The sequence below is a fragment of the Bos indicus genome, chromosome 3, assembly GCF_029378745.1.
Source record: "Bos indicus isolate NIAB-ARS_2022 breed Sahiwal x Tharparkar chromosome 3, NIAB-ARS_B.indTharparkar_mat_pri_1.0, whole genome shotgun sequence".
In the NCBI taxonomy this organism is placed as follows: Eukaryota; Metazoa; Chordata; class Mammalia; order Artiodactyla; family Bovidae; genus Bos; species Bos indicus.
The window spans coordinates 80,074,861-80,096,612 of record NC_091762.1 but is presented as its reverse complement, the minus strand read 5'-3'; the positions used below and the strand labels follow the sequence as shown (position 1 = coordinate 80,096,612).

The window sequence follows — 21,752 nt, the reverse complement described above, 5'->3', positions numbered from 1 at the left end:
TAGAGTAGTCTACTCCCTTTTATTCTTTCTTCCACACTCTGTTGGTTTCCTTCATATACTCATCACAATTGGTAATTAGATGAATATTTGCTTGTCATAGCTTCAAGTTCAAGGAACACAATAACTGCACTTAGCATGTTGTGCGTCACTCTGTAGAGTCTCAACAAAAAAATGTATTAATAAATAAACAAATCAGTGAGTGAACACTTTGAGTGGAGAACAAAAAAGTGCTTATTACTTTGGGGTTGGAATCAGACTGGTCAAGGACGGATTTTCTTAAACTTACTACCTCATACGCCATTGAATTTCAAGGTTGAAAAGAAACAATCATGCCTTCCTGACAAGCATGGCCAAAGTGCTTGGTTGAATCATTCTTGGTGACAGGAAACTCACTACCTCACCGCTTCTGATCTTTCCATTTCGCTTTTCTTTCCCACACCCTTCAGTTATGGAGATCTTCATTGTAGCATATTGCACACCTGATGCACAAAGGCTTGGAAGTCTGGAAGTAGGAGGGACGGAGGGAATCCCAATGCCCAGCCCAGGGTCTGAGACCCGCGGTTCAGTGTGGGCACTGCAGCTGACTGTTGGGTAAAGTAGCTGTGCCACCTTTCTCGTGGGTTTGCCTGGACTCTAGGCTTCCCTGCGGGCAGAGGGTCCTTCTTTCCAAACCCCTCGCTTTTCCTCCTCGTGCCCGCCACCAGGGGCAGCCGCATCCGCGCTGCCACCCCCGTCACCTACGCGGCCGCCCTGGCGGCTCGGGGGCCGCTCCTCTGGCCCGGGAAGCGGTGGCGGAGGGCGCTGGGCGCGCAGGCGGCCACCCGGCTCTGCCCCGACCTCTCTCTTCCGACTCCCGTCTCTCCCTCCGCTCCCCGTCGGCCCCTCCTTCCACACTGCGCTGCCTCCTCTCTCCGGAGAGCTTCCCGGCACCTTCCGCGACGAGTTTGGAGCCGCCCCACAGCAGAGCCCACGGCCGTCCGAGCGCGAGCGACGCAGGTGTCCGAGCCCCCGAGCCGCCGTCATCTTCGCCTCCGCCTGGGTGGGACCTGGGCCTCGAGGTGGGATCCAACTCTCTCTCCGCCACCCCCACCGCTCCCTCTTCCTGCACCTGGCCAGGCGAGGAGCCAGGCGCTCGGGCGCGCGCGCGGGTGGCTGGAGCCCGCGAGCCACCTGGGGTCCGGGAGGCCCGGGCGGGTCCGGCGGCGTCACTGGAGGGTCGGCGGGGACTCTGGTTCCCCCGGGGCAGGCGCTCCGGGGTAACCCTGGGCGAGGAGCATCGGGGCGCGCGGCCGAGGGCAGTCGGCCCAGCCTGGGCGCGAACCTGCCCGGCGCCCCCGAAAGGACTTGCCATCCGGCCAACTTCTTTTCCAGGTCTCCTCGCTACTTTGGAAACTGAAGGGACTGCGACGGAAACCAGTAAGCCCTGGGGCCCAGAGGAGGAAAGATTTGTTGGTTTGGATGACAAAAGAAAAACAAATGTGCTGTAGGGGTGGTTTAGCCCAGAGCTTATGTTTCCACCATCTAAGCTCTCCCCAAGCATATTAATAGAGCAAAACAAAACAACAAAACCCAATCCCAACCAAAGCACTTATTTAAGGGAGATTGTAGGTGTGAGAAAAAGAGACCCAGCTGAGGAATCGCTTTGGAAACCCCAGGTAGGAATCACTTTGGAAACCCCAGGTAGGATGAGGCCATTTGAGAAAGTCGTTATTTGGGGTGCTATTTCTAGAACTTGGGTTTGCAAGGACTAGAGGAGACTGGCTCTTTTAAGCCAGAGGGGATTCTTTATATTGAGGGGCTGCCTGAGTGTCCTCTGTTAACCTTCATTTCCTCAAATATTAAAGTATGTTGAGACAAATGCTCTTTCAGAGCTCTGCACTGGGAGTCAGAAAATCTGGCTTTTGATATAATTTGTATTTACCGTGACAGCTGTGGTTCATTTAACCTCTTTGGGTCTCTGTTTCCTCATCTGTCAAGTTAGAGGGTTGCATTACAATTCTGAGGGCCTCTTGATAATATCTAAGATGTTTCCCAGCTTAAACATTTATAATTCTTTGACTTTTTAACATTTACAAACATTACTAGCTTTACAATTTCATGAAATTAAAAAAAATCTGTATTGATGTTGGCATTTTTTGTAATATGCACTTATGGTTTATGCGTTTAAGGCTTTGCAACCAAAATTTGAAGAGAAAAGCACTTTTTAGCTTAGAAATATATAGTTTATATGTAAATAATTAGATCATCTTTCAGTCTAGCTTAAAGAATCACATTCAACTCGAAGTTAATATTTGCAACACTACAACAAAAACATGTGGCTTTAGTATAATACCTATTCACTTTCAGTGTGGTATATTTGGAGGAAATAAAAATTGTTTTGGAGGAAAACAAAAATTGCACCTTTCCGGTCAATTACTGTTCTTGAAGTGTTTGTTACTTTTTAGCATGATATTGTGTGCAGAATATTAAAAATTGGTTTCAGAACACTTTAGAGCCTGTCAGAAATTAAGCTCAATAGTATAGATGCCAATTTTAGTAATGCCTTTTAGTTGTCTTGGAATGAATCCCAGAAAAATAGCAGAGGTTAACTAAACAGATAAGCTTGAAATTAGGAATTGACACACACACTCAAAGTTGTACAGGAAGTGTGTTCTATAAAGTGTCACTGATATTTTTATTTCCTTTTGATAAAAAGCAGACAACAACCAACTGTTGACTTGTTTTAGCAGACAGAATGTTAGGATAGCTTTTGTTGTTACTTGTTAATTCAAAATTATTTGAGACTTAGTTATCAGTAGTTAGGATAGGTTTATAAATGTCTGTGGCTCTTTTTGGTGGTGTTGATCTAAAATAAAATAATGTGCTCACACCCTGCACATGCTCTTTATTCTGTCTGGGAGAGTGGAATAAATTTGAAGCAGTCTTTTATGAGGGCTTCCCAGGTGGCTCTAGCAGTGAAGAACCTGCTCGCCTATGCAAGAGACATGAGATGATGGGTAGTTCCCTGGGTCAGGAAGATCCCCTGAAGGAGGGCACAGCAACCTACTCCAGTATTCTTGCCTGGAAAATCCTGTGGACAGAGGAGCCTGGTGGGCCATAGTTCATAGACTCACAAAGAGTCAGGTTTGACTGAAGTGATTTAGTATGTACCTACTCTTTAATAAACACATTTAAATTTATTTTCCTTGCCTTTTCACCTTTGGACTGGAAGTGCCATCAATTATTCAGGCATTTGTCTTCCATCATAGTCTCTGGTGAAGTAAACGATCATCGCCTTTGAAAGAGATACCCAAAGAGTTAAGGAAATTGGTTGTTGAATGAACAGAGAGCCGTCGAACTCAAATATCCTGGCTTCTAGTCTCTTGGAAAACAACTGAAAACAGTGGATGGATCTGCTTACAGTCCAACTCATTCATGGTTTGGGAGGGCCATTCTCGTTGGCAGAAGCTCTACTTCTCTTTTGTAATGAAATTACCGAGAGAAAACAGCCGTGTCTTCAGTTAGATCACTGTTATGTAACTAAAAGGTTTGTGTTTGTGAAGGGCAGTATCCCAAGGGGGGTCTTAGAAATAGAACTTAAAAAATATCCAGAGAAAGGAAAGAATTGCCTTGGCAGATACTGTACCGCATTTTTCATACTGAGAGCCAAATGCATACTAAAAAATATGTCCTGTGGAGTTAAAAATGAAGAAAAGGGCTTATAGTCTGCTCTAATTCAAGATTTTTATGTGATTTACAAATTCCAGTTTTAATTAAATTACAAGTGTTCACCTCCTGGACAGACCTAGTACATATAACCTTTTGGTGTTTCAATTCAAATTTGGTCTGGTTATAATTTATCCTTCTCAAGTATTTTTTAAAACTTCTGTAACTCCATAGTGATATTATTGTCTTTTCACACACATGATCTTATTAATCTGTAAATATTTTGAACTATGACATATGCAGGGAGAAGAGTACATAAAACAAATGTTGGTACTGGTTTACAAATAATATAGCAAATCACTGTAGCCAATGAGTTCAGTTGCTCAGTTGTGTCCGACTCTTTGTGACCCCATGACCTGTAGCACGCCAGGCTTCCCTGTCCATCACCAACTCCTTGAGCCTGCTCAAACTCATGTCCATTGAGTTGGTGATGCCATCCGGCCATCTCATCCTCTGTCGTCCTCTTCTCTTCTTGCCTTCAATTTTCCCCAGCATGAGGGTCTTTTCCAGTGAGTCAGTTCTTTGCATCAGGTGGAACATCAGTCCTTCCAACGACTATTCAGGACTAATTTCCTTTAGGATTGACTGGTTTGTAATTGTAACTGTTTTGTAATTGTAACAGATAATTCAAGGCAAATACTCATTATTCACCATACAAATAAGAGAACATGCCAATACCCAGAAACCTTTTTCTTGTTCCTTCCTAATCACAGTTTTCCTTTTATTTAAAAAATTATATGTACACAGGAGGCATCCTTTCATAGATTCTCTCGCTTAACATTATGTTGATGAGACTAAGCCATTTCCTCTCCCTTTTAAAGCATTAACTTCTAAAAAGAGATGTCTATATTCCCTATCATTTGATTCCTTTTCATTTCTCTCTTAAACCTACTTCTGTCACTCTCATTTTCAGTACTCTGCCCACTGTCACCGGTGACATCACCTTTCCCAAACTCAGTGGTCAGTTGTCACCTTTGATCTTACGTCCCCTGTTGATAGCACTCTCAGTTATCACCCTTTGCTCTCTGATATTTCCTTGTTGGCCTCCAGGATACCATGTATTCTTGATTTTTCCTGCTTCTTCACAAGCCATTACTTTCTGTCCCCGTTGCTGGTCTCTCTTCTGCTCTCAGAGGTTTTAACCTTAGATTGTCTTCAGCTCTAGTTCTTGGGAGTTCTTTTCTGTCTATACTCTTTGATGATTTCATGCAATCTCTATATTTGTGCACTGATGACTCCAAAATGGTAGGTGAAACTTTGAGTTATCTCCCTGAACGTTAGACTTCTATGTCTATAAAGACCTGCCTGCTCAACATTTCCACTTGGATGTCTAGCAGAGATCTCCAGTTCAACATGCTCCAAATGGGATCTTCATCTCACCCAAGCCCTCTCTGCAGCCTTCCCTATCTTCATCCTTCATGCTGCTCAGGCCAAAACCTGGGAGTCATCTTTGATATCTCCCATTCCCTCATATCTTAGATGTAATATGTCGGGAGGTCCTCTTTGATCTATCTTCGAAATAATTCCTGAATATAGTTACTCTTATCACCTCCATGGCTATCATCCAAACCTGAGCTGCCGTCATGTCCCACATGGATTATTGTAAGGACCTCCTAACTGGTCTCCCTGCTTTCATCCTCTGCCCTCCATAATCCAGTCTCAAATTGTAATCAGAGCTCTGCTTACAACATGTGGCAGATCCTGTCACTTTTTTCCTCCAGAATCTCCAATCTCAAATGTTCCTTAGAATTACCTACAAAGTGCTACGTATTTTTTCCTCTCCCTTTTATCTATCTGATCTCATTTTCTTTGCTGTTTCTCTTATTCACTCAGTTCCAGCCACGCTGGTCTCCTTGCTATTCTTTGAGTATATCAGAGACCATCTTTGCTCTGACTGGGATGCTCTTCTCCCAGATATCCACATGACTTAATCTATTATTTTCACTTCTTTCAAATTTTTGTTCAGTTGTCTCCTTTTCAATGAGGTCTACTCTGGTCATCATATTTTAAATTGCACATCTTACCTTGCAAAACACTCTCCCCTTCCTTAGCTTTTCCTCATGTTCTTACCACATTTAAAAATACTTACTGGCTTATTATTAATCATTTTTTTCCTGTCTTATTTTTATTAGAATGCAGACTCCATGAGGGTGGATTTTTTTTTTTTCCTGTTTTATTCACTGTTATATCCCTAGTACCTGAAACAGAGCCAAGCATGTAAGGGGAGCTTAGTAACTTTTTTGTTGTTGTTGATTGAATGCTGTTGCTGACAGTGACTGTTCATTTTTATTATTGGATATATTTTGTTTTATGAAAATAATACTTTTATTTTTTACTCATTGTGATTAAGGATATTTGGATCATTTCTACCCTCTCCTTCCCTCTCTCCCTTTTTTCTTTCCTTCTCTCCTTTTTCTTTTTTTCTCCCTTCCTCCCTCCCTTTGTCCTTCCTCCCTTCCTCCTCTCTCCTCCTTCCTCCTCCTCTCTTCTCCCTCTTTCCTTCCCTCCTTTCCTTTCTTTTACTGTCATAAATAAACCACCTATGATTCTTCTTCTACAAATGTCATGGTCCTTAGATGTAGGAGTTTCTTTTTGTTGTTCAGTTGCTCAGTGACTCTTCGTGACCTCATGGACTGCAGCGTGCCAGGCTTCCCTGCCCTTCACTATCTCCTGGAGTTTGCTCAAACTCATGTCCATTGAGTTGGTGATGTCATCCAACCATCTTGTCCTCTGTGTCTTTAGAGTATAAAACTCCTAGTCAAATTACTAGATCACAGGGCTTGCAGATGTCAGCTTTGTTAGACAATGCCATGCTTTTCCAGCATGTTTCTACCCATTTATATTCCTACTTTCATTCCTCTACATCTCTGCCAAAATTTAGTGTTATCAGAAACTTTAATGTTTGCCCATTTGGTGGGTATGTATTATCTCATTGCCTTTTGTTTCTTTAATTACTAGTGAGATGGAGCCTAGTATCTGTAAAAATAGGCTAGGTTATGCTTTGGTAACAAATTATCCCCAAATCTCATTGACTTAATGTGCTAAAGATTTATTTGTCATTCAAGTAAAGTTTCCTCTGGTTTAGGACATCTCTCCAGCACAACTATTTTCAGAAACTTAGAAGTCTAAATTCAGGAAAACTGCTATCATTCTGTACAATCTGGAACACAGGACTTTCTCAGTTGATGTAGTATGGAGAAAATTGTGGAGAATTGTGAACTAACTTTAAATGCCTCCATCTGGAAGTGACATGAATGATTTGCACTCATGTTTTAGATGCAAAAGAAATCCTAACTTCAAGGAGACAGGGAAGGTTAATCTTCTGTGCTAAAAGGAAAAATAAAGGTGAATACTGGTTATCTGTTTTTGTTTTAATAAGATACCCTTAAATTTAGTGGCTTAAAACAAGAAATACTTATTATTGGTATTTTCAAATACCAAGTGTTGACATATGTGTGGGTTTGTTTCTGAGCATTGTATTTGTTCTTTATGTCTCTTTCTCTAATTACTGCAGGTTTAAATTGTCTTGCTATCTGGTAAGTGGGGCAGTAAATCCTCCCTCTTGGTCCAGTTTTTTCAGGAGTGCTATAGCATTCGTTGACCCTTTATCTTTCCATATATGTTTTTCAAATCGGCTTATCTAGTTCTAAAAAGTTTGTTAGGAATTTAATGGAGATTCCACTGAGATTATTTTGTCTATAAACAATTAAAAGGAAATTGATACTTTGTAAATATTCAGTTTTAGAATACAGGACTGTCTCTCAATATATTTAGATCTTCTCTGACATGACAATATTATAACCATTATAATAGTATACTTTTTCTCTTAGGAGTCCTTGAACATTTTGTTCTATTTATTTACAGAAACTGCATATTTTTGAAGTTATCTTAAATGATATCTTTTCAAAAAATTCATTGTCTTTTTGCTACTGCCATAGAGAAATAAACTTGACCTCTAAAAACAATAGCTTTATTGGACTATAATTCATATATCATAAAATTTTCCTTTTATAGTGTACAAATCACTGGTTTTCAGTACATGAACACAGTTATGTAACCGTCACCATTATTTAACTTTAAAGCATTATTATCACTCCCAAAAGCAACCCCATACCCCTTAGCAGTCACTCCCTATGTTCCCTTCTCTGATCCCTGGAAATTATTGATTTACTTTCTGTGTCTATGGGTTGCTTATTCTGGACATTTTATATTAATAAAATCATAGGGGCTTTGGTGAACAGATTCTTTCACTTAGCATGCTATTTTTAAGATATATCCATGCTGTATCATGGATCAGTGCTTCATTCTTTTTTTTAATCATAAAAAAACATTTTCTTGGGGTTTACATTGAAAACATGATTCCATGGAAATACTTCATTCTTTTTATGGCCAAATAATATTTTATTATATGGATACACCACATTTTGTTCATTCACTCATCAGCTGATGAATATTTGGGTAGTTTCCATTTTTTGACTATTATGAATAGAGCTGTCACTAATATTTGCATACAAGTTTTTATGTGAACATATGTTTTCATCTCTTGGGTATATACCTAGGAGTAGAATTGCTCAGTCATATGGCAACATTATGTTTAACATTTGAAAATCTGCCTGTTTTCCAAAGAAGTTTTCAACATTTTATATTCCCAGCAATGTATTAATAGGGGTTTTAATTTCTCCATCTCCTTGTCAACACTTGTTACCACCCAAAGCTTTAAGATATCATAGTGAATGTGAAGTGATACTCATGGTTTTGACTTGCATTTTCTGATGACTGATGATCTTGAGCATTTTTTTTCATGTGCTTGTTGGCCATGAAAAGATATTTATATATCTTTTTTGAGAAATGTTCTTTGTTTGTTTATTAATTGGATTGCTTGTCTATTTTTGTGGTTGTTATGAGAGTTCTTTATATAGTGTATGATCTCTTTTAAGATACAGAATTTCAAATAGTTTCTCCCATCCTGTGGCTTTTTCACTTATTTGAAGGTATCCTTTGAAACCCCGAAGTTTAAAATTTTAATTAAGTCTAGTTAATCTATTTTTATACTTAATTTTGGTATCATATCTAAAAAGCCATTACCTAATTCAGGGTTGAAGAGTTTTACTTCTATGTTTTACTTATAAGAATACTATAGTTTTAGCTTTTATATTTTGGTTTTTGATTACTTTGAATATATAGAGTGAAGGAAAGGACCAATTTCCTTTGCATCTGGATATCTACTTGTCACAGCACCATTTATAGAAAAGACCATTTTTTCCTTATGTCTAGATGTCTTGTTAAAAACCATTTAAAAGGTTTATTTCTGGATTCTCAGCTTTATTCCATTGCTCTATTTCTGTCCTTTTATGAGGTACTACATTGTCTTGATTCAGTTGAGTTCAGTTCAGTTTAGTCACTCAGTTGTGTCCAACTCTTTGTGACCCCATGGACTGCAACATGCCAGGCTTCCCTGTTCATCATCAACTCCTGGAGCTTGTTAAAACTCATGTCCATTGAGTCAGTGATCCCATCCAACCATCTCATCCTCTGTCATCCCCTTCTCCTTCTGCCTTCAATCTTTCCCAGTATCAGAGTCTTTTCCAATGAGTCAGTTCTTCACATCAGGTGGCCAAATAATTGGAGTTTCAGCCTCAGAATCAGTCCTTCCAATGAATATTCAGGACTGATTTCCTTTAGGATGGACTGGTTGGATCTCCTTGCAGTCCAAGGGACTCTCAAGGCTCTTCTCCAACACCACGGTTCAAGAGCACCAATTCTTCGGTGCTCAGCTTTCCTTATAGTCCAACTCTCACATCTGTACATGACTACTGGAAAAACCATAGCTTTGACTAGACAGATCTTCGTCAGCAAAATAATGTCTTATGTCTAGGTTTGTCATAGCTTTTCTTCCAAGGAGCAAGCGTCTTTTAATTTCATGGCTGCAGTCACCATCTGCAGTGATTTTGGAGCCCAGGAATATAAAGTCTGTCACTGTTTCCATGGTTTCCCCATCTATTTGCCATGAAGTGATGGAACTGGATGCCATGGTCTTAGTTTGATTGTCTTGATTACTGTAGCTTTGAAGCAAATTTTGAAATCAGAAGTGAATCCTCCAACTTTGTTCTTCTTTTTCAATATTGTTTTACCTATTCCCTTGTGAATACATACGGATTTTAGAATCAGCTTGTCAATGTCTATACAAAATGTCACTATAAATTTGAAGGGATTATACTGAATCAAATTCAGAAGTATTACATCTTAATAAAAGTTTTTTCAGTCTATGAACATGGGGTGTTTTTCCATTTATTTAGGTATTCTTTAATTTCTTTCAGTGATGTTTTATAGTATTCATTGTATAAATAATTGCATTTCTTTTGTTGAAAATGTTCTTAAGTAGTTAATTCTTTCTAATGCTATAGGAAATGAAATTGTCTTTTAATTTTGTCTCAGATTGTTCATTGCTAATGCACATAAATAGAAGTGATTTTTGTGTATTGATTTTGTATTCTGCAACCTTGCTGAACATATACAGAAATAGCAAGGATCTAACAGAAGCACAAGAGGTTAAGAAAAGGTGGCAAGAATACACAGAAGAACTATACCAAAAAGGTCTTAATGATCTGAACAACATGATGGTGTAGTCGCTCACCTGGAACCAGACATCCTGGAGTCTGAAGTCAAGTGGGCGTTAGGAAGCGTTACTGTGAACAAAGCTAGTGGAAGTGATGGAATTCTAAATGAGCTATTTAATTCTAAAAGATGATGCTCTTAAAATGCTACACTCAGTATGTTAACAATTGGAAAACTCAGCAGAGACTACAGAACTGGAAAAAGTCAGTTTTCATTCTAGTCCCAAAGAAGGGCAATGCCAAAGAATGTTCAAACTGTTGCACAAGTGCACATGCTAGCAAAGTAATGCTCAAAATCTTTCAAGCTAAGCTTCAGCAGTACATGAACCAAGAACTTACAGATATACAAGCTCGATTTAGAAAAGACAAAGGAACCAGAGATCAAATTGCCAACATCTGTTGGATTATAGAAAAAGCAAGGGAATTCCAGAAAAACATCTACATCTACTTCATGAACTACCTTATAGCCTTTGACTGTGTGGATCACAACAAACTGGAAAATTCTGAAAGGGATGGGAATACCAGACCACCTGATCTGCCTCCTGAGAAATCTGTATGCAGGTCAAGAAGAAACAGAACTGGACATGGAAAAATGGACTGGTTCAAAATTGGGAAAGGTTTATGTCAAGGCTGCATATTGTCACCCTGCTTATTTAACTTATATGCAGAGTACATCATGTGAAATGCTGAGCTGGATGAATCACAAACTGAAATTAGGATTGCAAGGAGAAATATCGACAGTCTCAGATATGCAGACGATACCATTCTAATGGCAGAAAGTGAAGAGGAACTAAAGATCCTCTTGATGAGGGTGAAAGAGGAGAGTGAAAAAGCTGGTTTAAAACTCTCCATTCAAAATACTAGGATTGTGGCATCTGGTCCCATCACTTCATGGCAAATAGATGGCAAAAAAGGAGAAGCAGTGACAGATTTTATTTTCTTGAGCTCCAGATCACTTCAAATGGTGACTGCAGCTATGAAATTAAAAGACATTTGCTCTTTGGAAGAAAAGGTATGACAAATCTAGACAGTATATTATAAGCACAGACATTACTTTTCAACAAAGATCCATCTAGTCAAAGCTATGGTTTTTCCAGTAGTCATGTATGGATGTGAGAGTTGAACCATAAAGAAGACTGAGCGCTGAAGAACTGATGCTTTTGAATTATGGTGCTGGAGAAGACTCTTGAGAGTTCCTTGGACAGCAAATAGATCAAACCAGTCAATCCTAAAGGGAATCAACCCTGAATATTCATTGGAAGGACTGGTGCTGAAGTTGCAGGACATTGGCCACCTGATGCCAAGAGCCAACTCATTGGAAAAGACCCCGAGGCTGGGATAGATTGAGGGCAGGAGGTGAAGGGGCGACAAAGGATGAGTTGGTTTGATTACTCAATGGACATGAGTTTGAACAAACTCTGGGAGATAGTGAAGGACAAGAAGCCTAGAATGCTGTAATTCCTGGGGTTGCAAATAGTCAGACATGACTTAATGACTGAACAACAGAAATATTTTTGTGTGTGTGAATTCCTTAGTATTTTCTATGTACAAGATCATGTCATTTGAGAATAAAGATACTTTTACTTCTCTTTATAATTTAGATGTTTTCTATTTCTTTTTCTTGCTCAATTGCCCTAGCTGAAACCTCTAATTGAATAGAAAGTGCAGGTGAATAATGTTATCTGATCCTGCTCACTCAGCAGGGAAGCAGCCCGTCTTTTACCGTTAAGTATGATGTTAGCCGGGGCTTCCTTGGTGGTTGAGTGGTAAAGAATCTGCCTGACAAGCAGAAGTGGGTTCTATCCCTGGGTCAGGAATATCCCTTAGAGAAAGAAATGGCAATCTACTCCAGTATTCTTGCCTGGGAAATTCCGTGGACAGAAGAGCCTGGTAGGCTACAGCCCATGGGTCGCAAAGAGTTGAACATGACTTAGTGACTAAGCAATAGCAACAATAATGATGTAAACTATGGGTTATTCATATGCAGCTTTATCAAGTTGGAGAAGTTCTATGTCCTGTTGAATCTTTTTGTCATGGAATAGCATTGGAATTTGTCAAATGCTTTTGCTATTGACTTGTCATGTCTTTTATTCTATTATTATGATTGATCAAACATTGATTTTCATATTTTAAATGAAACTTGCATTCCTGAGGTAAATCATATTTGATTACAGTGTATAATCCTTTTTATACATTGGAGGGTTTGGTTTGCTAGTATTTTTTGCATCTATATTCATGAGAGATATTGGTCTGTAGTTTCTTTTATTGTGATGTCTTTGTCTAGTTTTGGTGTCAGAGTAATACTGGCCTCATATAAAAAGTTGGGAAGTATTTAAAACACTTGGTTTTATGTTTTTCACCAGCAATCTTGCTAAATTTTGTAACTAAGTTTAACAACTTACATATAGATTCTTTGGGATTGTCCATTTTTATTGTCATTCGTGAATAATGGCAATTTGTTTCTTTCTTTATAATCCTTAATCTTTTCCCACTTCTCTTTCTGCCTTGCCTAGCACCTCAGGTATAATGTTATTTTGAAGTGCTCACAGAATAAATCATTTCACATTAAGAATGATGTTTCTTTCTGACTTTGAATTTTCCTCTCAATACTGCTTTATCTGTGTGAAATTAAGTTTTGAGATGCTTTTTTCATTATCATAAGTTTAAAATGTATTTTGATTTTGATTCTATCTTTTTTTGCCCTGTAGATTACCAAAAACAATTTTTATTGTCCTAATATATGACATTTGTGTAGTTATATTTTTGTTATTTTTTTTCCTGCCTTAAAAACACTGTGGACAGAGAATGTGGTCTGTATCTGTATGATTTTAGTCTTTGGATTTGTTTGTAACTTGCCTTATGTCTTTGTATGTGGTCAGATTTTGTAAACACCTCACTGGTGATTAAAGATAATGTGCCATCTACAGTTTGGAGGAGCTGAGTTCAATGTATGTCAAATTTGTTAATGTTTTTGTTTCAGTGTCATTTGTTAATACTATTTCAGTCATATATCCTCATGTATTTATGTTTGCTGTTCTATTTTTTTTTGTTTCTATACATAAATTGATATAAATTTGTTTTATCAGTTCAAATGCACGCACTTAAAAATGTAACTGTAGCACACAATCATTTTATTGTTTAGTTGCTAAGTCTTGTCTGAGTCTTTTGGGACCCCATGGACTATAGCCCGCCAGACTCCTCTGTACATAAGATTTCCCAGGTAAGAATACTGGAGTGGATTGCCATTTCATTCCCCATCCATTCATTCTTTAAGGAGAAAGTATTAAAAATTTCTACCATGTGTGTGGATATCTGTTGTTTTCCTTGTGGTACTCTGAGTTTTCACCATATATCAATGTACTTTGAAGCTACATTGTAATAAGCATATGTTATTTTGAAGTTATACTATATGTATGCATTTAAAATTATTATATATTCCTGCTGAATGGAAACTTTCATTAATTTGGAGTGATTCTCTTCACTTATATTTCTGTTTCTATAGGGTATTATTAAGGAGATGTTTTAAAATACATATTTATGTGTTTAACAACCTTTTTAAGGTTGTTCTGACTTATGATTATCCTCATGCTTCCTGTTGGCTTTAAAATGAAAACCAGAAATATCCACTCCTGTAACTCTTAAATCCATATTTCTGAGCTTAAACATGTGATTAATGCCATTGTAATATTTTAAAGTGAGATTTTGTGTTTGTAAGAAATATCAGACACAGAAATGCTGAATCTGTAGTAAAACATCAATGTCAAATTTAAGTGCTATGAACTCATAAGTTTAAAATCTTTTCCAGAATGCAAACACTCAATGTCTAAGGTAGGCTATGTGAAATTTTTGTGGATATTGATTCTCACTGAATGAAAGTCAGCAAGTCACTTGTTATTTCATAGAACTGCTAGGCTAGATTCACCCCACTTATACAATTTTATGATACCAATAAAATGTCTTCTGAAGTGAATACAGACCACTGTCAGTGTGGGACAGTATTTGCCTGGCTTTGGTGTCTTCGGGAGGTCTAGTTGACTGGGTTAAAGCTGTAACTCTGTTAGCATAGCATGGAGACTTGCTGAGGAGAGAATAGAGTTATGGGAACCATTGTCTGTGGACCATGGATGGTCTTTAAGGAGAGAGTCACACATTTGAGAACTATTTGAGTGAAAATTCCTAGTACCTATGGTGGTGATGGTTTTAGTCTCTAAGTCATGTCTGATCCTTTTGTGACCCCATGAACGGTAGGGGTCACAAACTGTAGGAGGCTGGTGGTAGCCCACCAGCCTCCTCTGTCCATGGGATTTCCCAGGCAAGAATACTGGAATGGGTTGCTGTTTCCTTCTCCAGGGGATCTTCCTGACCCAGGGATCAAACCCACATCTCCTGCATTGCAGGCAGATTCTTTACCACTGAGCCACCAGGGAAACCCCTTCTGGTACCTATCAGTTCAGTTGCTCAGTCGTGTCCGACTCCTTTCAGCCCCATGGACTGCAGCACATCAGGCTTCCATGTCCATCACCAACTCCCAGAGCTTGCCAAACTCATGTCCATTGAGTTGGTGATGCCATCCAACCATCTCATACTCTGTCATCCCCATCTCCTCCTGCCTTCAATCTTTCCCAGCATCAAGGTCTTTTCCAAAGAGTCAGTTCTTCACATCAGGTGGCCAAAGTATTGGACTTTCAGCTTCAGCATCAGTCCTTTCAATGAATTTTCAGGACCGATTTCCTTTAGGATTGACTGGTTTGATCTCCTTGCAGTCCAAGGGACTCTCAAGAGTCTCCTCCAATACCACAGTTCAAAAGCATCCATTCTTGGGCACTCAGCTTTCTTTATAGTCCAACTCTTAACATCCATACATGACTACTGGATTGCTTCTTGGTCTTTTGGCTAAGATCAAGTATGGTATCTGGTACCTATGGACCTCTTTAATTCAAACTAAGGTTATATGGACTAGTAAATAAAAATGACCCAGCTGGAGACACTCTAAAGTGGCATTGTGGCATTGATATTAATTTTAGTCTTTGCCAATTAGAAAATCCAGAAATAGCACAGACTTAAAAATCTGTGTATATATATGTGTGTGTGTGTGTATATAATAGTGAGTGAGACAGATATAGAGAAAAGGAGGAGGGGAGGGAATGAAGAGAAGAGAGAGAGAGAGTAACTGACTGACTCTACTCTTGGGCTAATAATTTCTATAAAGTTTATGGAAATATATAAGTGCTCTATCTGTTTATGCTAGATAATAGCTAAAGATGTGAGCCAAGTACAGATTCTCAGGAGCATCTATAATAGTATTATAATAGGCTTTAAAAATGTGAACTCATGTGTAAGAACAGCTGTTACCAAATAGCCGTTTAGTGAAGGCATAGGACAACTTAGTTTTTCTCAGAATTATATTTTCTCATTTCACTTTAACTAGCAGCTGTTATTTGGGTGTCTCAACCTAGAAGATAATCAAACAATTGGATTTCTGTATGCACCAACAATATTTTTGAACCAGACTGGTTTCAGCATGAAGGAGATGAAAGAGAAAAAATAGCACATACACATGTGAGTGTATGTGTCTATGCATAAACACATAGAGAAAACATACTGGCACATACATAATAAGCACCTGATAATTATAGTTGCTGTTAGGAGTGGGCTGCTGTGTCCTCCTCCAGGGTATCTTCTCGACCCAGGGAGCAAACCCACATCTCTTAAGTCCCCTGCGTTGACAGACGGGTTCTTTACCACTAGCACCACCAGGGAAGCCCGGTTATATTGTTGATATGTTACCTGTTAGGATTGTGACTACCCAGGAGGTAGTTGAGTATTTCTCTAGTGACCTGGGTATTTTACAGTAACACTGTTGGTTAGAAGTCTGCTTTGGGGAAGAACAGCTTTTCACACAGGACAAACTATGTAAAAATGTTCCTTCTATAAAAAGTAGTCATCTGGGAAAATGGTTTCTTGGTCTTTTGACGAATACTATTCTGAACCTGCAAATCAGCTCTTACACAAGAGTTCCTATGGTCTTTTACCCATACCTTTGGCTGACCTTTGTTTTAACATTTCAAAGGTTCTATAGGAAAACCTTTTTGTAAAATGATACTTATGATATGCATCATATTCCTCCTCATTCTTCAAAGGGCAGTTAAATCCTCACTCCTCTCTGGAATCTGTTATGATTTATCCAAATTAAGAGTAATCTTCAGTTTCTACTAATTAGCACTCTTTCTGGTTGTAATTCTTTAAATCTAAGACATCGTGGATTTTTAAGATACACCACCATTTTTGTACAGCTAAGAAAGGAAAAACTCTGCCTATTTATTTTTACAATGCTTTCTTATCATTTAGAATTTTAGTTTTATACCTACTGAAAGGACTCTTAGAATGATTTAGATAAAGATTTTTGTTTATATCATACCACTTTCATAAGGAAAATAAAAGTCAAAGAAATCCATTAAGGAATTCTTTTTCATATTCAGAATCTGGTTTTTCTGAGTCACTTTTCAACTCAGTGTTGTTGATGTCACTGTTTTCTTAAATGGTACCATTCCCTGGATTATCAAGACTATTTGTGATGTTGAACTTCATAAAAGAGTGATTCACCATGGTTTCTGAGATTTTCTGTTTGTCTATTTACAAATTTTATGCTGACTCTATATTGATCTTAGTAAAAGATGTCCACAAAAGGTTTTCAGACAATACTCAAGGCTCATCTTCCTTCCTTCCTCAAAAGGTTTTTAAATAGTCTGTTGACTGAAATATTGATGGCTAAAAATTGTCTAGTCGGTCATTAGGAAAGTGCTCCAGTTTGTATATATGCAGTCAGTGACAACTAGATCACAGCTGCTACCAAGCCATAAGTGGTTATAAGATGACATTGATTTTAGCAAAGATCCTGCTGTCAGAGGTGTTAAAATATTGTGAATCTTAGAAGAAATATGACACTACTCTCTCCCTTTGTATTTCTTGGAATTCAACTAATATTGCACTTCTGTGAACCTCTAATTAGTTCCTAGGTCTTTGTTAGTAGCTGTCTTCTTTGAAATCCAATAGCACCTTTTAATTTAATTAAAAGGACAAAATAATAAGTTTGCATGAAAATAATCCATGCACACAGTTACAGAAACTTACTGTAATAAAGCACAGCAGTCCCTTACCCCACTCCCTTCACTTTGTTATCCCTGGTTTTGAGAACAACTGACTTGAACCATTTTTGGTTTTAGCTTTTCCTTTGGCTAACTCTGTAAGGCTAAATAATATGCTTATACTGACTTTTTTTCTTTTCATTTATAACCTTTAAATAGATACCATGGTAGGAAGGAATTTATCTTAATAATTTCACCTTTCTCTCTTTCTCCTCCATTATAATTATATTAATTTTCTGATATCTTTTATTGGTTACATTTAAATTCCACAACCTTTTTTTGTTTCATTCACTATAGATAGTTTCTCTTGACTCATTACTTCAAGAGGTTGGGCTATTTCCACCCTTTGCCTTCTCACCATCTCTCCTTTTATAATTATACCACCCCAATTTTTTTATACTACTATAATTTTGACAACTGTACAGTGAGAATACTGATGATATTTATGTTTAATATTTGTAATTAAGTCTTTCATTTTTGTCTATTGATTAGGCCAAAAAATGGAAAAATCAATAAATAGCAGCATTAATGCTTTTAGAACTTTGTATTACTCATCACAGAACCAAGAAGAGTCCTAGAATCATATTTTGCTCAGTATGACTTCTAAGCCACCCAGTGGAGAATATTCCTAGAATCAAGGTTAAAGGGATCTTCCTTCTTTCAAATGGATTAATTCCAGCGTTTGCTTAAAATTGTGCCATATTTTATTAGAGTTCATATTTAGATCAGGACTTTTTATAAAGCTTTTTTCCAGCTAACTTATTTTTTTCTTCTAGAAGATTTATGAGTCTTATTTATTAATTCTTAATTTTCAGTGTTTTACTCATTCTCTTTATTTTTTGGAATCCATTCCATTCTTTGTTTTGAAGTCTATTTTGAACTCATATTCTTATTTGGACTGGTGGCTTCAAATTTAGACTATGACTTTCTTTTTTCCCTTGTGTAATTCTGATTTCTTGTTTTATTTTCAAATTTTTGCAGCTTCAGAATCGTAGTATGTTTTGAGTTGCCTTCCTTTATCCTGGCCTTTTCCTTTCAGGGGTCACCTGTACTCCATCTGCTATCTGGACAGGTCATTCTCAAGACTGCAGAGCCATCAATTGGCTTGTAGACAAGCTTTTCAGGATCCCAAATCCCCAGTCCTTTCCTGGTTTACTCCTCATTTTGTTAGAATACATCATAAAGTTACTTCCGAGAAAGAGATTCACAGGATGTAAATTTTCTAAGTCATTGTGTTGTTTAAATTTATTTGTTTTGTTCAGATACTTTCTTGATTGGCTAATAGAATTTTAAACTGCAAATAATTTTCCATCGTCATTCTAGATAGCTTTCTGTAATTCTGTGTTTTGAGATGAAACATTTGTTTTAATTAGGTTCTCATTGCTTTGGTTATTTTTTTCTTCTCTGGAAACTCTTCCTTTCTCTTCTGCAATTTTTAAATGGTATGTTTAGGAATGGATTTTTGTTTTCCATTCCTTTTCCTTGGAAGTTGCTAGATTTTTTTTTTTTTTTTTTTCCAGTTTAAAGACTTGAGTCTCATCAGTTCTGGGAAATTTTCTTATATTATTTCACTGATTATTTTCTCTTTAGTCTGTTTTTCTGGAAATGCTATTGGTTGGTTATGAATCACTTGATCTTATTCCCCACTCTCTACCTTGGGGAGGAATTAATTATGCAAATGTGTTTAAATAAAAGAATGGTTATCTTATGTAAGGAAGAACAATATGATCTATTTGGTCACTTAACTCAGTGAATCAGTTGAATTAAAGTGAGTCAAATTGATTATTGGACTGAATTACTTAGTCACTAGTCAGCTCAGTCAAAACACTTAGTCTAGTGATATGTGTATTTGTGACATACCCTGATTATGAAATTGCCTTTAGGTTTATTCTATGAGACAATGTTGTATCAGAAAGAGGTAGCATAAAAAAAAGCTGGGAGGACTTTGCACACATTTAATACCATTAGATAATGAAGATGCCACACTGAATTGGTTTCTAGAAATCCTTAAGATACATTGTGGGATCAAGTGTGTAAAGAACCAAAATTCTGGTGAAAAACTCAGAGTCTGACAAACAAATTTACCAGACTACAAAATGGTAATACTCACCCATCTTTTTCCTAAGAGTCATTTAAGTTGTGAACTAAACAAGCGTGTTTTTCTGTTTGCTTGTCACATGCTACCAGTTCTCAGATACAACTTATAAGACGTGTTTCTCACTTAATACTTTATAATATTCTTTGTGATCAAGCTGTGATTTCTGTTTTAAACTAAAGCCTCACTTTCACTTTTCCCTTTCATGCATTGGTGAAGGAAATGGCAACCCACTCCAGTGTTCTTGCCTGGAGAATCCCAGGGACGGGGGAGCCTGGTGGGCCACCGTCTATGGGGTCGCATAGAGTCGGACACGACTGAAGCGACTTAGCAGCAGCAGCAGCACAGGGCTTAACATAATAAATATCTACTTCCTTCTGTTCTCTTCCTTGCAAAACATGTAAGCAAGCTCCCTGGCAGTGGGATTTCCAGACAGAAAGATGCATTGGTATGTAAGTTTTAGGATCGTGAAATTGTTACAAGTGAATAAAACAATTACTGCTGTTGTATTTTCCAAATAAAAGTAATGTATTCTTAAAGGAGACTTATTTCCCCCTTTTTAAGCAAAGATTTTGTACTAAAAATGTTCAGAAAGCTCCCAGGGATTATTTCACTATTCAAGTACAGTATTACAGATTCTAAGGGTAGAGAATGAATGATAATTAACTCTACAGATTGTGAAGGTGCAGGTCGCTCGGTCGTGTCCGACTCCTTGCCAGCCCATGGACTGTACAGTCCATGGAATTCTCCAGGCCAGAATACTGGAGTGGGTAGCCTTTCCCTTCTCCAGGGGCTCTTCCCAACGCAGGGATCGAACCCGTGTCTCCCACATTGCAGGTGGATTCTTTACCAGCTGAGCCACAAGGGAAGCCCAAAAAAGAAAAAAAACAAAAACAAAAAAACTAAAGCCTCTCAGAATCATAAGCAGCTCTGAAAGGGATTGTAGGGATGGTCCTTCAGTCTGATAAGGAAGCTGAGATCAAGATCAAGAATAGTGGTGTCCCAGGTCTTACACCTGATTAATCAAAAGGGCCTCGATTGGCATCCAAGACTTCTGATACCTAATTCAGGGCTTTTTACCTCAGATTAATTTTCATATAGTGAACTGAATCCCAAATATGAGATAATAAAAAAGACTGGAACATGAAAAGCCTTTAATGTTTCCTTATAAATCTAAGGTAAATGTATTTAAATTATACTCTCATTCGATTTCATGACATAGTAGTAAGAATAATCTTATTCGTGGTATATTTCAAATTGGATAGAATTCATGGGAAAGTTTGTCTCTGAAGTCATCCCTATCATCTGCATATATGAAGCCATCAAACTCTCCTTGAATTACCGATAAGTTGCTAATGTGAATATTGTGTGTGAGCTAAGTCACTTCAGTCATGCCTGACTCTGCGACAGGGGTTTCCAAAACCATGTTGCAAAAATTTCTCTTCATTGGAAATAAATATGCAGTTCATTACCTATGCTATAATCATCCAACTTTGTGGTATCATAATAAAGATAAAGACTTTAGGGAATGAAAGGAATTTAAGAATTGAGCACACATACACACACACAAAAATGAAGAGTGTGATATTTATGATGTTAGGTCAGCTGTACATATTTATTTGGCATTGTAAGCTTTTTTTGTTTAGTTAAAAATTCAGTCTCATCTATGATACCTGTCCTGATTTGTCATGTAATGAAGGAACATTGCCATTTTTTTGATTAAGCCATAAATGAATGTATTGCTTATGTTTTAACTCTGTAAAATAGCATGTGCATAGGAATGAACCTAAAACTTACAGTTTTACATTCTGTAAATGTAAATACTGTTAAATGCTGATACTGATCCAGAGTATTATTATCGGATTACAGTTTAAATAATTCTTAATTTTAATCCTTTTCCTTTTATATTTTCCCATAGGTGGCTTGTGTATATGTTATTTTTTTTAGTTTGTGTGTGTACTGGTTTTAGATTTACTGTTTTTTAGGTGTACTTCTCTGAAGATGATTTGTCAAAAATTCTGTGTGGCTTTGTTACATTGGGGTAAGTTATTTGCTTTTAAAATGTCCATATATGAGGTAGAGATTTTACCCTTAGAGATGTTGTTTCGTTTATTGGCTGACTAAATTTCCCATTTCCAGTTAGGAATTCTCTTGCCCTTGATTAAAAATGCAAACCAAACAAAAATAGAAGTG

General features: G+C 37.6%; 1 protein-coding gene across 5 annotated transcripts in view; it reads left to right on the top strand.

Annotated features, from left to right (window-relative positions):
* The first annotated feature begins 1,139 nt into the window (after positions 1 to 1,139).
* The window catches only part of LEPR (leptin receptor), a 93,657-nt gene continuing 73,044 nt past the window's right edge, over positions 1,140 to 21,752 (top strand). Inside the window, exons 1-2 of one of the 5 annotated variants that reach the window (XM_070786396.1) lie at positions 1,140 to 1,416; positions 21,545 to 21,600. Coding sequence is in view for 4 of the 5 variants with exons in the window: in XM_070786391.1 (XP_070642492.1) it covers positions 21,561 to 21,600 (40 nt within the window). In the remaining variant the exon portion in view is untranslated. Of the gene's footprint in view, positions 1,656 to 3,211; positions 21,601 to 21,752 lie in introns of all 5 variants that reach the window. The other 4 variants (XM_070786391.1, XM_070786395.1, XM_070786393.1 and 1 more) reach the window with 4 other exon arrangements.